Raw genomic sequence first — 16,955 nt, forward strand, 5'->3', positions numbered from 1 at the left:
TGTTCCTATAATTTGTTTTATTTACTTGACCTTATAATCAATTATTTGCTAACTTATAGAATATAAGCCCCTCATTCCCCCCCCCCCATAGAGCGAGCTGTTGGTCCCACAAAATGAACCTCTGCGCGTGAGCTTGCTAATCATAAACTCTTTTTTCAGTCTGCAATTGTAATCTTCATGCTCGGAAATGCCGTTTCAACATGGAACTGTATAAGCTGTCAGGACGAGTGTCTGGTGGTGTGTGCTTGAAATGTCGACACAACACCGCTGGCCGGTATTGTCACTATTGCAAAGAAGGCTACTATAGAGATCCGTCAAAACCGATCACTCACAAGAAAGCCTGTAAAGGTACGTGTTATCTATTTTTAGTTCCTGAAGTTATAATTTGGTTTTACCAAGTGCAATGGATTGCAAATTAACTAACCAACATATGCCCCCCCTCCTTTTCAAAATAATGTTGATAGCAGAAATCAGGGTGTACACGTATGTGGAGTGCATGGGCGTGGCTAGGGCCGTGTTCTGGGGAAAATCGGCCCTTTAGATGGGGACCAATTTTCCCCTTGCACTAGGAGGAGTGACGAGAAAGTCCGTCGTCTCGCCCCTTACTCCTTAGAGTTTCTGCTGATTCTAAACATGAAGTAAATTAGTGTCCCAATTTTCCTGATGAGGAGCAATAAAGAGCTTAGAAACAGTAATGACTAGAGTTCTATCCTAAAAAAGGCAATCTCTCCTGCTAATTCCCTAGATGTAAATGGATTAGTTGGTCGATGGGGCTCTATCTCCTAATTTCCAGCCAAGGCGTTCTCATGAACTCGGATTAGCACCCTTCGATTCTATGAATAAGTAAGTCTTAGGCATTATTCTCTAATGGAAACTGGAAATAGGAAAACACCGGCTATATTTCTTAATATAACGATCTGACAATAAGAAACTGTCGAAATTCAAAGAGGGTCACAAGATGGGGTGAATAATATAGGGGAATAATAACACTTCCGAAGGGATCGGACCATGAAGTGTCCCAGGATTTTCTAATTTGTGTCAACAATTTTATGCTACCTATTCTACCTTATCATCCTTTGTTTGTACTGTCAGCTTATACATATCTCCTAAGCCTAAAGATCTTTCTACTTCTTGTTTAATTTTGATTCGTCTTTTTTTCTACCGGTTTCTGAATTAAATTCAGAGATAAAAATTTTTATACCTCTAATATATTTTTTGGCATCTATTTCTTTATGAAACTCTAATAGACCTAATCACGTTTTATAGCTCTAAGATACACTTTTGTTTTCCATCTAGTTTCTGGTATATCTACTTCTTTTCTTTGCCAATTTTGGGTTTTCTTACTCTAGGGATATTAACATGTCCGTGTCATAAATACCTTTTGTTTTTTAACAGATATTCATTTCAATTTCATTAAATAAAAAAACTGTAATGAATTATTAGGCATTCATCATTATTTTGTATGGCCTTGTTCTATCTTCCTGGCTGCTTATGAATTAGGTCCATGGCGTCAATTTTAGGGGGCTAGGGGTACTTGCCACCACCCTCTCCTGATTTAAAAAGTATCCTTTTCGTTATTTTCAATGAAAAATGGCTTTTTTGGCATTCTCTCTGAGAAAATAAAAAAAAGAATCCCCCCCCTAGAATTGGAAAAATGTATTTTCACCCCCATTCCTATATGTCTGGGATTTAGTGCCACCGATTGTGTCCTTGAAAGATGTGGTTTCTTGGAATTAGAGAAACAGCCTGGCTGCATGACCGACTTGCTATTCATAACTAAAGAATATTGCATTTTAAAGAATTATGTAAGGAACTGAAAAAAGTACTAGGTTGATGGGACAAGGTCTAGGGCAATATTTTATTTTTGCTTTTGATTCCTGTTGCAGAATGACCTTTTTTGTAGATTCTTTCACTTTTCAGGTGAAAAACAAAACTTGAAAAGTATAACGCAAAAACGAATATGAGTGCCTGAAAAATCTTGCTCAAATGATTAATTCTACTGTTCAGCATAAAATGTTGCTGCTGATAAATTTCATACAAAATGAGTTGGGACAGTTTGACTTTGAACGCACTGGGATATCTGATAACTATCCCGACACTGTTTTTTTTTTGTGTATGGACTTAAGCAAAGAAAAGGTACCGTGCACTTAACTACTTCTCCAATATCACTAATCAATTATGATACTACTCAAAACTACTAAAAATGCACATAAACTGTTTTGAGCTTATATTCATTCAAAAAGAGGGATTACCTTCTTAGTCAGGGGCGTAATTTGCTATGGAGCAGGGGTGAAACTGCCCCCAGTGTCAGTTTGCCCCCCACCAGCTGAAATTAAGTGTCTTCAAAGATGTAGTCAAAACTAAGATAGGCATACATAATCCAAGCATCCACAGAAACAGATCAGCTTTCTGTAGTGTATCGTTACCTTTATGGTACTATATGACTCACTTTTCATTTTTTACTGTCATTTTGACTTGAATTGGGAAAATTGGCTCCAAATTTGCCCCCCCCTTTCAGGATTTTGACGAAGTTACGTGAGTGTTCTTAGTTCATATTGTGATCACCAGATGCATGAGAGTTTCGCTTAACTAAGGCAAATAAGGTAAGCTCAAAGGCGAAAGCTACAGTGTCAATGGCTGTGCTGCGTCAGAGGTTCAGAGGTCAGACGGAGGGTCAGAGGCTATCTTGGAGACACTCTGCTGTGTAATCCATGATAGATATGGCGAACACTGTTTGTTCAAACCATCTAAGTTTGACTTAACTATGAACAATCAGGGCACCTCCCCGGCATTTTCCTATGAAATGACAATTTTTAAACACCTTTTTTTTTATTTCCGGCAAAAGCATCTTTTCTTAAGCTTTATTTTAAGTAATGTTAAAAAGAATCTTTGGCGTTGTAATCTTGACAAATAAATGAAGGAATAGGAACATTTTTTACTACATCTTTTATACGGCTATGGGACACTCCGGCAAGCCTGGGCAGAATTCCTCCGCTAAGAGCAAAGATCCCGGGAGTTTTTTTTCCAAAGGAGAGGTGACTTATAATCTATATTCCAACATGAATCAGTTTGATCCCAGTAAGAATAGGATTATTGAACAACGCTCTGAAAAGTTTCCCTTCAGTCATGAATATTTTACTGAATCTCTGGGATCTGTTGCTGCGAGATAACAAACGAAATTTATTTGGATTGTAATTTCCCTGATGGTTTGCTATGGGAGATGTTATTACTTCTGCACTGGCTTCATTTGTAGCATTTTCTCTGAATCAGATTTCCATTTGTTGCTGCACTTTAGCTCTAGTTAAAGTAGGATTCTCTGGTGAATCTTATAATAAATCTTATTACAATTCATAGGCGTCGTTTGAAAGAGGCAGTGGGGGAGGAAGTTGCCCCCTTAATAATTTGGAAAATACTATACTTTATTAAATAATCTGCAAAATAATAATTGGTGAGAGACTGGTATATGTGTCGCACAGTTCATTTTTTTGCCAAAACATAAAGTTGAACTGGGTTAGGGGGTACATTTAAATTTTTTTTTATCATATTAACGTCCATATGGCAAAAATTACAATGGCGCTAGTTTTGTTTGAAGTTTCATTAGGTAAAGTACTACTAATACTACTACTACTACTACTACTACTACTACTACTACTACTACTAACAACTCACCGCAGCACCAAACCGCCTGAGGCCAACACAGCTGGGTACGCTCCTCCTCCATCCCAATCTATTCAAAGCCTCCCTTTTTACACTCGCCCATGAAGTTCCCATTTCCTTTAAATTTTTCTTTTTGACATCCTTTCCCCCCCCCCCCCGACGAGGACGACCTGCTTTCCGTTTAGACCTAGACGGTTGGCCGAAAAGAACAATCTTCGGCAATCTGGCATCCTTTATCCGCACAACGTGCCCTAGCCACCTCAACTTTTCTTTCATTGTAGCCCTAGAGAGCGGTATTGAGCCACATTTTTCGTTTAGCCTATTGTTTGAAATACGGTCAGTCAACCGGGTACCCAGAACAATCCGTAAACAAATTTCTCTGGAAAACAACTAGCAAATCTTCATCCGCTTTTCAGAGTGCCCATGCTTCAGAGCCATATTTGACCACTGTTATCACTGTAGCTTCTAATATTCTAATCTTGGTTTGCAGACTTATCTTCCTATTCTTCCAAACTTTTTTTAACTATAAAAAAACACCCTGAGCCTTCGCTATTCTACTTTTGACATCTTCACTGCTCCCACCATCTTTACTAATAATACTACCAAGGTAAGTGGAGCAGTCCACCTGATCAATCTTTTCATTACCCAACTGCATCTTTTCTTCTTCACTTATTTCTAGCCTTAGTTACCTAGTCTTCTTAACATTCATTTTCAAACCTATTCTAGCATCCTGAACTCGCAAAACCTCTAAAACTTCATTTATTTTACTAACACTTCCATCTAGGACGCTTAAATCATCCGCATCATCTAAGTCCATGAGACTTTTTCCTCCCCATTTGATTCCGTGGTCTTCCATTGCCTTTCCTGTGCACCTTAAGACAATGTCCATCAAAATAATCCATATAAAGGGGGATAGAACACAACCCTGCTTAACTCCTGATTTAATACAAAACCAGCTGCTAATCTCATTTCCTGCCTTAACCGCAGCAGTGTTATTCTCGTACATAGCACTAATCACTGTAATGTACGCGTATTTGTCTGGTATACCATACAAGGATAAAACCTTTACTAAAGCTCTTCTATCAACAGAATCGAATGCTTGCTCATAATCTATAAAACTGAGGACCAAAAGTGTTTGAAAACTAAGGCACTTTTCAATTTTTAACCTAAGAGTGAAAATTTGGTCGACGCATCCTCTACCTTTTCTAGAACCGCACTGTTCTTCTCTTAAAACTTTGTCTACGGCATCTCTCAGTCTTAAAAATTTCATATTACTAAGTAATTTACTACCTACAGAGACCAGAATAATACCTCGATAATTGCGACCCTCACTTTTATCCTTTTTATTATAGAGCTACTTAATAAATGTTTTCCTAAAATCTCTTGATACCTCCTCTTTTTCAGAAATCATATTAATTATCTTAAGTAATTTATTTATAACTTCAGATCTACCATATTTAAGAAACGCATTTACCACCCTGTCAGCACCTGGAGCCTTTAGTTCTTTTAGTACTGTCGCTAATTCCTCCTCGCAAAACAAATCTTCCTTCACATCTAAGGTATCACAACCTTTTTCATCTTCCTCTATATCTCTTCCTTCAACTCTATCTCTATAATTCTATCCCTATCTCTTCCTTCAACTCTATAAGGTAAGGTAAGTATAGAAAAATAGATACGCGCCAGGCACGCCGGGTACAGAGAATCTACCGGTGAGCATCTGCCACCAGACGGGCGCGGAAGCCGTTAAGCTAACTTAATTTTATGTTTCTTTAGTGTGTGTGTTGCTTATTGTGTAGTCTATTGTGTATTTTTTTAATAAACCGTGTCGCTTATATCCTAAATAGTAACTTGTATTCGTTACTGCCAGAAAAAAATTTGCTATTGAAGACACAGGACAGGCCCACACCACCTTTAATTTTTTAACGTTTGCTTTTTGGCATTCCATTATAAAATAATTTCCAAAAATAAGTTTTCAAATAGCTTAAAACACGTTTAGGCTTGTATTTTTCACTAGTTTTTCGAGGAAGGGCTCCCCGAATCCCCCTGTTTGCCTGAAGCGTATCCTGCGTATCCTGAAGCGTATACACCCCAGCCCACCCCCGATGTGGACCCCCTTTTGGCCCCCAATCTACTGAAATTACACCCATGTCACCATTAGTTGTACTAGAATTTATATTAATCCAATTGATTCATTTGCGTAATTTTTCACCCCACCCCATATTACATCTCTGATAGCATCTCCTAAAGTAAAAAAAAAGTCTAGCGACAATACAAGCGAGATTTAATTGTAATAACTCACTACAATACAATACAAGTGAGCCATCTTTGTGCAATGCACATTCTATCAATAGTATCATGCAATCCTTGATGCTTTGATAAATTTGAACAACAACAGAAACTGGACGGCTGTTTCAATAGGTCATGGAATTGGATAATCAAAAGTACTATATATTACCTTAGAGAGGAATGCCCTTTATGTAGCCACTGAAAGTCATCACTCATTCAGGCTAAGTTTTCTGCTATTACTGTCTATTTTATTTTTTTTATCTCATTTATTTTTATGTTTTTTTTTTTTTTTTTTTTTTGCAGTACGGCAAGCAATATTTGATTTTTCCCCACCCACTTCTCGTTCTCTTTATCTTTCTTTCCCATACCCTTCTCTCCCTTTCTTACTCTCTCTCCCTCTCTTGCCCTCTCATTCTCTCTCTTTGCATTTCTTTCTCTCTTTCTCCCTTACTCTCTATATCCAACTATCTCTTTCCCTTTCTTGTTTCATGCCACTCTGTTCTTTTTACTTTTCTTTCCCTATATTGTTACTGACGATAATCAATAGCAAAATGAATTCATACGTTTTCAGAATGTGATTGCCATCCTGTCGGTGCTTCTGGAAAAACGTGCAACCAGACCAACGGACAATGTCCTTGCAAAGATGGCGTTACTGGTATTACCTGCAATCGATGCGCAAAGGGATATCAACAAAGTAGATCTCCTATTGCTCCATGCATCAGTAGGTCTCCTTTTTTCTTCTTCTTCTTCTTCTTTGTGTATTTAGGTCTAATATTGGTGCAATTTCCATTGCTTCTGCAAAAATAAAAAGAATAGTTAAATTCCTTGTTTTTAAGATATTTCTTGTATTTCTTGTAAAATATTTAGAACTAGTTAAAAAAAGGTTAAGAAATCAATGGAAAAAAAAATTATGTTTATTTGTCTTTTTATTTTACTTAGGACTCTGCTAGGTGACGGTAGAATGCGTTTGGTCTGGGTGTTTTTTTTTTGTGATTAACTGGAGTTATCCCTTTTATCTTTGTCCTATTCTCATTGGCTCGGACAAAAACAGAGCATCGTTTGAAAGTCTTTATAAATTAGAAATAGCTAGATGAGTATAGCTATGTATGATATTTGATATGAACAATTATGCACAGTTCAAGCGGACTCCCGTCTTGTGCTGTCCAAGGTCAAATTATATCATGTGCTAAAACCCATGGGGGATGGTAGAATCCCTCTGATATGCCCTGATTGTAATACACCGTTGTATTTTTATTACAATCCACTCAAATCTTCTTTCAAGGGAATGTTTTTTGCATTGTATTGAGTGCTATGTTATTTTGTTCCATATTTACATTTATCAGTCACGACCTCTCCTGTCCTCGGTTGTTCTGTGGACATTATGTTAGCTTTTGGTTATTTTTCTTTCTTGTTGGACGATCAATCATATTCTACTGTGCAGTGGAGTCAATTGAGAAGAGGAGTGATGGGGGCTTTAGCCCCACTCCTAGATTTTTCGCTCCTCTTGTACATTTTGAAAAATACCTCTTCTAGGGTGTTTCCAATGAAAAATGCCTTTGTTTGGTAAACTACCATCTACTACCCCCCCCCAGAAAAAATGTAAAAATAGAGAAATTGTTCTCCTCCCCCGTCCCTCCCAAAAAAAGGAATTGCATGAATTGAAGCCACTGCTACCATGTAAATGCTCTGACTGTTGAACTTCTGCAGAATAAATCTAACAGAGCTTTAACATTGAGACCTAAGAAATTACGTTGTGTACGTTACTTTATCTTTATTAAACGCGGAGGCTTTTTAACACTACTTCGCACCTTTCACATTCAATCATGGTTGCAGCAGTAGCCGCAACCCAGTGAAGAATGAACCATGGCTTACAATAACCAAAACAAGCATGTTTTCTAAAAACTGTCTAGGGAGAAATAATTTCAATGTACGCTGATTCAGAAATAATACCTACCATTCACTTTCAGTTAAAAAATAATTTGCAATTAATGAAACAAATTCCAGAAATGTTAAAAAAAGAGTCGGTAGCCCCTAATAATTTACGGCAAAGAGGAATAAAAGTTGAACTATTTAAATCATTACTGTTGAAAACCCATTAAGTGGAGACTTACAATTCTTCACATTCAACAACAAGGAAAGTATTTTTTGGATGGGTAGCTCTGATTTGTCTTTTTTTTTTCATTTTCACCACAGGGGTGATTGAATTGAACCAGTGGTCTTTAAATATAGGAGGGGGCTTATTTAAATAAAAATCACAATATCTAGTGCCCATTTAAAAAAAAGTAAAAGAAAAAGATCGTGCCATAGCAAAGTGCCGTTCTGTGCTATTTTCTGCCACAAATCATCAAATTCCCATAGAGGGCTGAAATGCCATAGAATGAAAATTCCATGATAGGCAATCGATCATGGTATAGAAATCTTGTGTAAAGGTTTACAATCCTCTATCTTGAAAAGTATTTTGCCATGAGTAGTAGTAGCCTATAATAGTTGTCTCGTCTTTTCTTTTATCCCCAGAGGTGATACTAAATCAAGGGGCGTGTAAATAATTAGAATGGAGCTCGTTCGAGTAGAAGGTAACAGTTCTAGTGCCTTCTTGCAAAAGATATTGTGCCACAACAAAGTACCATTTTCTGCCGCAAAGCAACAATTTTGACCGAATACAGAAAAAATGCCAGTGAATGAAAATCCTGAGATGGCCTATCGATAGAAAACTATTTAAGAGCTGTGTGTAAAATACACTCTCCCTAACTCCCCCCTCCTCTAGATATAATTTTTTTTTATGAGTTTCTACATCTTGTCCTATTGTTCGTGATCCATATAATACTCCTCAACCCGCGCTTATAATGACAACAACTTGATTTGATTGCTCACTTATTTCTTGTTTAATTTGGCTCCTTTTGTATGTATACAGGACTGCTTATACCGCTTCTGACTAATTTTTTGTGTTGGTTTGATGCTTTTTGCATCCAATTCTGAGCGTCTAATTTAAAAATCAGTTCGAGCAAGGAATGTTTACCCCAGCATAATCAGTTCATACTAGCCTAAAGTGAATTGGTAAGAGATGGGGTAGCCAGTAAAACAGCATGACTTAAGAAGCAATTCCCAGTATGGTGTGATAAGGCACCCTGATAAGTCTTCCTTATGATAAATGTTTATGCACTTATCAGAGTGGTCATCATGTACGATTTAATTTAAGGCTACTACTGTGACTTCATTGTAAAGTTTTTATTTTGAGTTAGCACCTCTGAAGGGAAATTAAAATTCGATTATTATTTATTAGAAACTGGGCGTCTTTTAGAGGGTTAGTAAATCAGTATAATCTGTGTTGCTTCTAAGACGCAGTAGATTTTATCAAGGTAGCATGTAATGAGAGCCACAATGCTAGCTAATACCCTTAACGTCTTTTTTTGACAATAAATAAGAAATTAAATCGGAGAGTTTGACTTTTTAAAATACAATTTTATTTTATGCAATGTGACGAACTGAACTATTTTTTATTTTATTTTTTTTTCAATGAGGTTACTAGAACAATCTTGTCCACATCTGTACAGAAAAAAAAAACAAAAAACAAATAATTGTATTTTTAGGCCAAGCTTGTATGGTGGCCCTGTAGATCCATATATTTCTGTGTGCACGTATAATTGCATTCTATTTGAATTGTCGGACATGGGAATTACTCTCTTCAAAAGGATATAAAGATTTTCTTGTGCTTAAACAGATCAAGGAAGTGGTATTATTTGACGGGTAAGAGACTGCCATTGGCTTCTTAAGGTTGACAACCTTATATTTATTACTAAACTAAATCTTCAGTTTCCATTGATATTTCGTTGGAGTTTGCTTGAACAAGAGTTCCCAGGCCCTTGGCACTTCTGCGTTAGCTGTTTGTCCTACTGGACTAATTAATCTGTCAGTGCGTTAAACCCCCACAATAGATGTGGGATAAAACTTGTCTTATTTTCTTGCTTTAGAGTTGGGGGTATGAATCTTAGCTTAAAAGTTTCTTATAACCGCACTATTAGTTGTAGCTGCAAACGACTTTGTGAATCCGATTGTGCCTTTTGGCCCGTCTACTGTCTCTAAGACTTCCTCTGAATCTGAACCTACGTACTGGCTAACACAAATAACATTTACTTAATATATACACTTCGGAAATATCTCTATTTTCAGTTCGGTCACTCAGTTAATTGGTATAAAATAAATTGAACTGAATTTAAATCACCAAGACCATCTGTTAGACGAATAGCTAGACGTGGCATATTTAACCTACGAAATATATATTTAACTGTTTTGTTCTTTTTTATTTCGATTTTTCGCAACGCTTTCTATGCATAAGACGTTCCAGTAATTATCGAATGTTGTTTCTGCAGTGGCGACTGCAATGGCGATTGTGCTTATGCAGACCCTCAAAAAGTAATGCAAAAACGTTAGGACAGTTTTGCAAAGGTTCTCCTTGCTACGGAGTTCTTCGCTATATTCATGGTGAAGAACCAACTTAATTTATTATTCAGTGCGGCGTGCGACAATTAAAAAGAGAATTTAACAGGTTTTAATCCCTAGAAGAGCTTTGGTATTAGTTACTTTGTCCAAATTTACTAAAACAAAATGACCAAATTTATACGACATAAATGTCGTATGATGAATGTTGTAACAGAAGCTTCGTGTAATTGAGATTTTAATGTATTTTAATAAAGACTAGGTTTATAGCTATTTCATATGACATTAACGGATACGACCCGTTAAGCCATGTAAGGCCAATTTCTCTTATTCAAGAGAGAAGCAGAGTTTTTGTTAGCTCAGAAATAACAACATGAATTGCCAAGAAGGTAAGCACTATTTGTTGTAGCTGCTAACAATTTTGTGAATCCGACCGTGCTTTTTGGCTTGTCTACTGTCTCTGTCTCGTGCTTTTTGGTCTGTCTGACTTTCTCTGCATCTGAGCCTACATACTGGCTTATGTCTGTGTTGCCAGTTCTACCATGCCTATGCGTCTATGGTGTACATGAAGCTACGTAATGTATGACCCCTAATAAGATGTTTATTTACTGGAAGGAAATGTTGTCAAGATTAAACTAGAGGGATAGGTGGGTCACTATACCCACATATCTTTGTGTATACGCTTCACTGAAAACGCAAAAGATACTATTGATGCAGGTTTTCATTTTTCCTGATAAAAAGAAAATAGAATTGTTGAACTTTTTGCTTTTAAATGAAAATGAAAATCCCTGTCGTAGCGTAGCGTATTACATTGATATCTGCTTAGCAATACGGAGCCCGGGGTTCGATCCCACCTGCTGCAAGAGTAGTAAGGCCATAGGCACTTGAAAACCTACACGCAAACCTACGCCTGAGGCATAAATATGTGTGTAGGTTTTCAAGTAATTGGGTTACCAGGGTCATTTGCAAAGAGGTACCATTTCTATAGAAGCTATAGTAATTTGAAATATCATATGGAATGTGCTTAAAGGCATATAATTTGCGTACGCTCCCATACCAAACAGGTTTTTCTGCTAGTCCTATTCTACAGGTCATTACACCTTTGCCAAGAGGAACGAGTATAACTTGATTGGTGATTAGGATTTGAATAAAAGGAATAGTTTTCTCTACAATTCATATTAGTAAGAGAATTGAATTCAAAGAGAATAGTTTATTTACAAGGATATTAGTGAAAAAAAAAATGAGTGGTGCATTTACACTATTGCAGATTAATGATGGAAACGAAAGCAGCAGCAGCAGCGATATACGAGTACCTAATGTAGCTGTGGAATTAACCGCTGGCTGTAGACTATGTCTTGAATGGGACATTATGTATGCGAGATACGTGATATCATTAAGTAAATTTAAGCAGGAGGAACAGCTGTGTTTTGCTTTAAAAGTGAATATTTTCCATATAAATAAACTTCGGTCAGCATTAGATGTCCTATCGAAATATATTGATGAGAACAAAATGTATCAGTGAATATCATATTTGTAATTATGTTCAATAAAAAAGTTTCTAAATCAATGGTATTTTTTTTCTTTAGTATACAAGCATATATTTTCTATGTTACAAAAAGAAATTCTTTTTATTAATAATTTTATCTTGATATATTTAGGACTAAAAAAAAAAAAAATGGGTATATTCGAGAAATATCGAATCATAAGGAATATAGTTCATATTGAAAGACGTTTGATTATATATGATGATTTTAAAGAGTTGTCTATTCAAAGGAAGATATTTTCTCGAGGAATGCTTGTCGATGTAATGAAAACTGATTCTCCATCATTAGACTATTGAATGAAGCTTCTACAACGTGTTCCAAATGAATTTACATAATTTATTGATATATTGATCATGACACGACAAAATTATACTGTGTATATGCTTTTAAATATAAGTATAAAAATTTAGGACTTTTTTTTCATAAGAAACATTGTTCTCAAGGAGGATTTACCCCTCTTTCTCTCTCAGACAATTTCTCGTTGGTGCTAGCTTACTTTTAGTGTGGTAGTGAGAGTGTTAACAGGTGAAACAACGCTCCATACATTTCCGTTATATATGTATAGACAGGGCAGATGGTCATAATGTGAGAAATGCACAATGAGTGAGGAGTATGATGAAAAGTATATATTATGCAACTCGTGTAAATTACACAGATGATATGCCATACAAATTAAAGGATGTAATTCCTGTCTTGAATTGGTGTTCGACTCTCATCCTCGAGGTCACCTATGATCCAATTGTCATTATGATAAATGTATGCAGAGGGAGAGTAAACATCATGATATGATTGGAAAGAGTTCTAACCGTGAGTTTAGTTTAGTGCTACGAAAGTGGTATCGTCGTGGTTTTAGATTTTTCTGGGAGGAGGACCCGGGTCAAAGATTCGACTGTTGGAACAACAAAATACTATTGTTTCTACGTCATCGTTGTGAGTACACCGTGTGTTATGATTATATTACCTCCGATTTTTATTTGGCTGTGAAGTAATGTGATTCAACACTTGAGGACACTGTTTGTTAAATTGCTTCAAATAGGCAAATTGAAACATGAGAATTCTATAGAATGAATGAGAATATTATCATTGACTATACAAAGAGAGATGACAAGAGTGAAATCTCACTATACTGTAGAAAATTTGACCCTGACATTGCACTACATCAGGATCAGTACACTGTGTATTCAGTTAATCTACCTGCACTCGGGGTTGTTGACAAAGAACTAGTAGTGGGTGAGTTCTAAAGAGTAGAAAAGTCATTTTATAATTTATATAATTTTTTTTATTAATAAACAATTTAAAATAAATATTTAGAAAATTTTATTATTAGGGAACTAAAATAACTATTAAATACAATTGTAAGTATATTATCCAATATAAAGTCGTTAACTTGAGGTAAGTCCACTAATATGTTGAGAAACTGCTTTTGGGTGTAGCCACGACATCTTAACATGAAAAACAGTAGTGCATGAAAGCCAGATGTCTTAGTCATTGATTTTGAATCATGTATTCTTCGATGATTCTGAATAATGGTTTCCCACTGCTTTAAATAACGATGCTGATGTATGGAGCGTAGAATTTATACGATAGGCCAAGAAGATCAAAAAAATTCACGTTACTTGCTGTTTGAAAGATACTTATCGAATGGTAGATCTTTAAATACAATGGACTGTTATTAACAATGATTACGGTATTGCTAGCACTCGGGATTTTTTCAATGAAGTTCGAAAGGTAGGCGATGGAACATGTGCAGGGATATGTATTGATCTATACTAAATACGTTGATTATTTGATTTTTGTTAAAGGTGCTAGGTCTAGTAGAACACTGACGTCGGGCGTGACTTCCCAATAGGTTTCAAATTGGCTCAGTGATACCAGTTTGATAATCTCAATCAGAACATTGGCAAACGTACACTCTAAACGTACAGTCCCTATTCGTACTATGGTCATATCTTGCGTGCCTGGCAAGTCCAAAACAATAACCCCATGATTTTCTGAAAACATTGAATTAGTTATTCCATTTTTAAATAGTTGAGAGTCATGACGTAGGAATTGCATGGTCAAATCGTAGATAGTTATATAGTATTTTTTGTCAAATGATAGAGTTCATAGTGGAATACCAGTCACTTTTCGCACGAGGCATTATAGGTCGAACAAATTAAAATTACGTGAAGATTAAGTCCAGGATCCAGAGTCAGTGCCATTATACTCACCTATTAAAGCCATTGATAGTGGGATTTCTCCATTGATAAACTATGAATTACTATAGATCCGGGAGCTGGTGCCACTGTGACGGTGATTGGTGATAGGATGAGGGACAAGAAGGTTACTGTTGTTACCGTAGGCTCTTAGCTTCTCCACAGACAATACAACAGAGCTCATTGCTAGGTTTTTCAGGACGTGGAGACTTGTCGATGTGATTATGACAATCGCATCGGATGCTGCAGGAAGATTTTTTCTCAAAATTAATTTTGATTGGGCTATCTGGAAATTTATGTCATTCTTGACTTTGGGGGTTAGCTACTGGGATATATTAAATATATAGTGATTTAGTTTCCCAAGTAGAAGATGCTTTTCGGTCACTGCAGTAGTAGACTCGCCGTCGGTATCACCACCTGTTCGATATTCAGAGCTCAGCAATTGTCCTCTGATCTAATTATACGCGTTTGGGGTCTTCCACAAACATTTCATTTAGATAGCATAGTTCGATAAATTTTTGCTATTGTTCACCCATGTTCAATTAATAAATATATTAATTTGTTTAAATAGGGTGTGTAGAATACAGATTTCATAGGATAGACCGTCGCCGGGATTTGGAGTTGTATTATCTGACTTTTTCTTCACCAAAACCTTTAAATCAATGAATGTTGACTACACATAACTGAAATAGTCTTCATTGGAAAATATATGAAAATGTATATTTTCCAAGAGTTGGTGTTGAGGGTGAAATAACTCATAGTAGCCATGCTTGACACTGACATCAACATTTTCAGCATTGAACAGAGTCAGTGAGTACTTCATTGATGGATATGATTCCTTGGTAGGTAGGTAAGGAATCTTCAGAAGAAACATCCTTTTTTGATCTAAACATCTTTTTCTTTTTCTTCTTCTTCTTCTTCTGGTACCTGTTGTACCTAATTGTTCGATTCCTGAATGTCATGTCTGATGTCATGTGCCTCAAACCTGACAAGAGACTGATAAGTGATTAACGTAAACGCATCCTTTTTAATCCCTCCCCAGTTCGTTTAGATTTCAATTGTTCGCCAAAGGATCTTATTGAAGATCTAATATTTACCTTAACACTCTCCTTGAAATTCTTGCCCGACCCCCAGTCCTGTAGTTTGGAGACAGCAAAATTTGACGCAGCAGATACAAGATATTTTCTGGCAAGGGCTCGTACAGAACGAGATAGCCTAGCAAACCAGCCACTAATACCATAGCAAGACATTATAGTACGCCCTTTGTAGTATTACAATCCATTCCCTTTTTGACGTTGACTCAACGCACCAACATCAATGTCGATATTGGGGCAGAAGAATGTATTTCTTTTATTGTTCATTTTTTAAGTTATTGTGCCGTCGTCGTTAACAGTTGATCAAAAATTATATTTAATCACTTTTAACCATTTGTAAGTGCTAGAGAATCACATCATCAGGTTATAAGCGTTAAAAGATCGAGTTCCAAATATAAAGTGATTAAAGAACTATACTATCGATAATTTTTGTTGTAGTAAGGAGCATGTTCTTGGTCAGCCTTTCGCTCAAAAACTCTTAGAATGGGGACATTTGAATAACAAACCCGAAATTTTTCCAAAAACAAATCGTAGTGAAATATACCTGTGTTCACCTAGAGCCCATGTGGGAAGTCTGCAAAAATGAAATTGGTATTTTAAGCAGTTCTACTATTGATCATAGCTGATTTAAATCCCAGAAAGTACTACATGTTATCATTTGAGACACAATATACACTGGCAACACATGAACTCATGTATATCTTGCTCTCAGCTTTTGAATGTTTGTAACCAAAATCTCCTTTTTTACGATCGGAGACTCTTTTTTTGAGATTACGACACAAACCATTCTTAAAGGCGATCTCATCGTAATGTAATTAAACTTATACGTAATCAATCAAAATGATTTTTTGAATTATCTCTTTATCAAATTGTGGTGACAGTTAATCATAGGTTCTAATTTTTATTTCATATTTGATATCCTTTACAATGAGGTTATTGGCATTTTTGAGACTACAGTCGATAAGATTAACTTCATTCGCACCTTCAAATGTGACAGTTGGTGAGAGTTTTGTTAAAAAATCACTTGTCGTATTCTAGTCCGTTTAAAGAGAATCGGACCCGTTGTACATGACAGTCACATAGAAATCATTTGGCAGTTCCAATATCTTCAAAACCGACCCAGGAATCAAAATCGGAGTTGTATCCTAACCACCAAACAAGTAACTGTTTCTTACTCACGCGAGTTCATGTCCTTAATCTCGGTTAAATTTGACAGATATCACGAGCAATTTTAACTTTTTGTAATTATCATGAATAAATCATATCAAAAATCTACCCATCTATGGTATCACACAGACAATTTGTGATCTGTTTATTGTCTATGAGCTATTACACCTTATAAAGTTCTTTGGACTAGAAGTAATTCAGCTTTCAATTAGCATGACCTTAATCATAAATTGTAAGCCCATCACAAGAAATGCATTTATTTTTCGCCTTTTTGATAGCCGACAAGTTACTTGAATAACGTTTAAGAAGGTTGTCATGTTCATTATCATCAGACTGATGAAGTTTCATTGGCGTACAGTTTGATACCGATCAATGATCTCGTTGATTATAAATCAATATGATTTTATAAAGATTACGGATAAAATCCAATGTATTTTTCAATGCAAAAGATCTCGAAATTTAAATTTGAATTCTTTTTATCATTCGATCGACAAATTTATTATATATAAGACTGTGATGAAAAAAGAGCAGTGTACTATTTTTCTCAACGAATTTTTTAATAGCGCGGTTAAAAGATT

At 36.0% G+C, this 16,955-nt stretch overlaps 1 protein-coding gene across 1 annotated transcript in view; it reads left to right on the forward strand.

Moving 5' to 3' along the window:
• Positions 1 to 16,955, forward strand: part of NetA (Netrin-A) — a 136,311-nt gene that overhangs the window by 74,818 nt on the left and 44,538 nt on the right. The window contains exons 2-3 of the mRNA XM_089090004.1: positions 160 to 348; positions 6,515 to 6,709. Coding sequence (XP_088946130.1) covers positions 160 to 348; positions 6,515 to 6,709 — 384 coding nt within the window. The remainder of the gene's footprint in view (positions 1 to 159; positions 349 to 6,514; positions 6,710 to 16,955) is intronic.

Source organism: Artemia sp. Qi Xiang Cuo, chromosome 1 (assembly GCF_049724085.1).
Source record: "Artemia sp. Qi Xiang Cuo chromosome 1, ASM4972408v1, whole genome shotgun sequence".
Classification (NCBI taxonomy): domain Eukaryota; kingdom Metazoa; phylum Arthropoda; class Branchiopoda; order Anostraca; family Artemiidae; genus Artemia; species Artemia sp. Qi Xiang Cuo.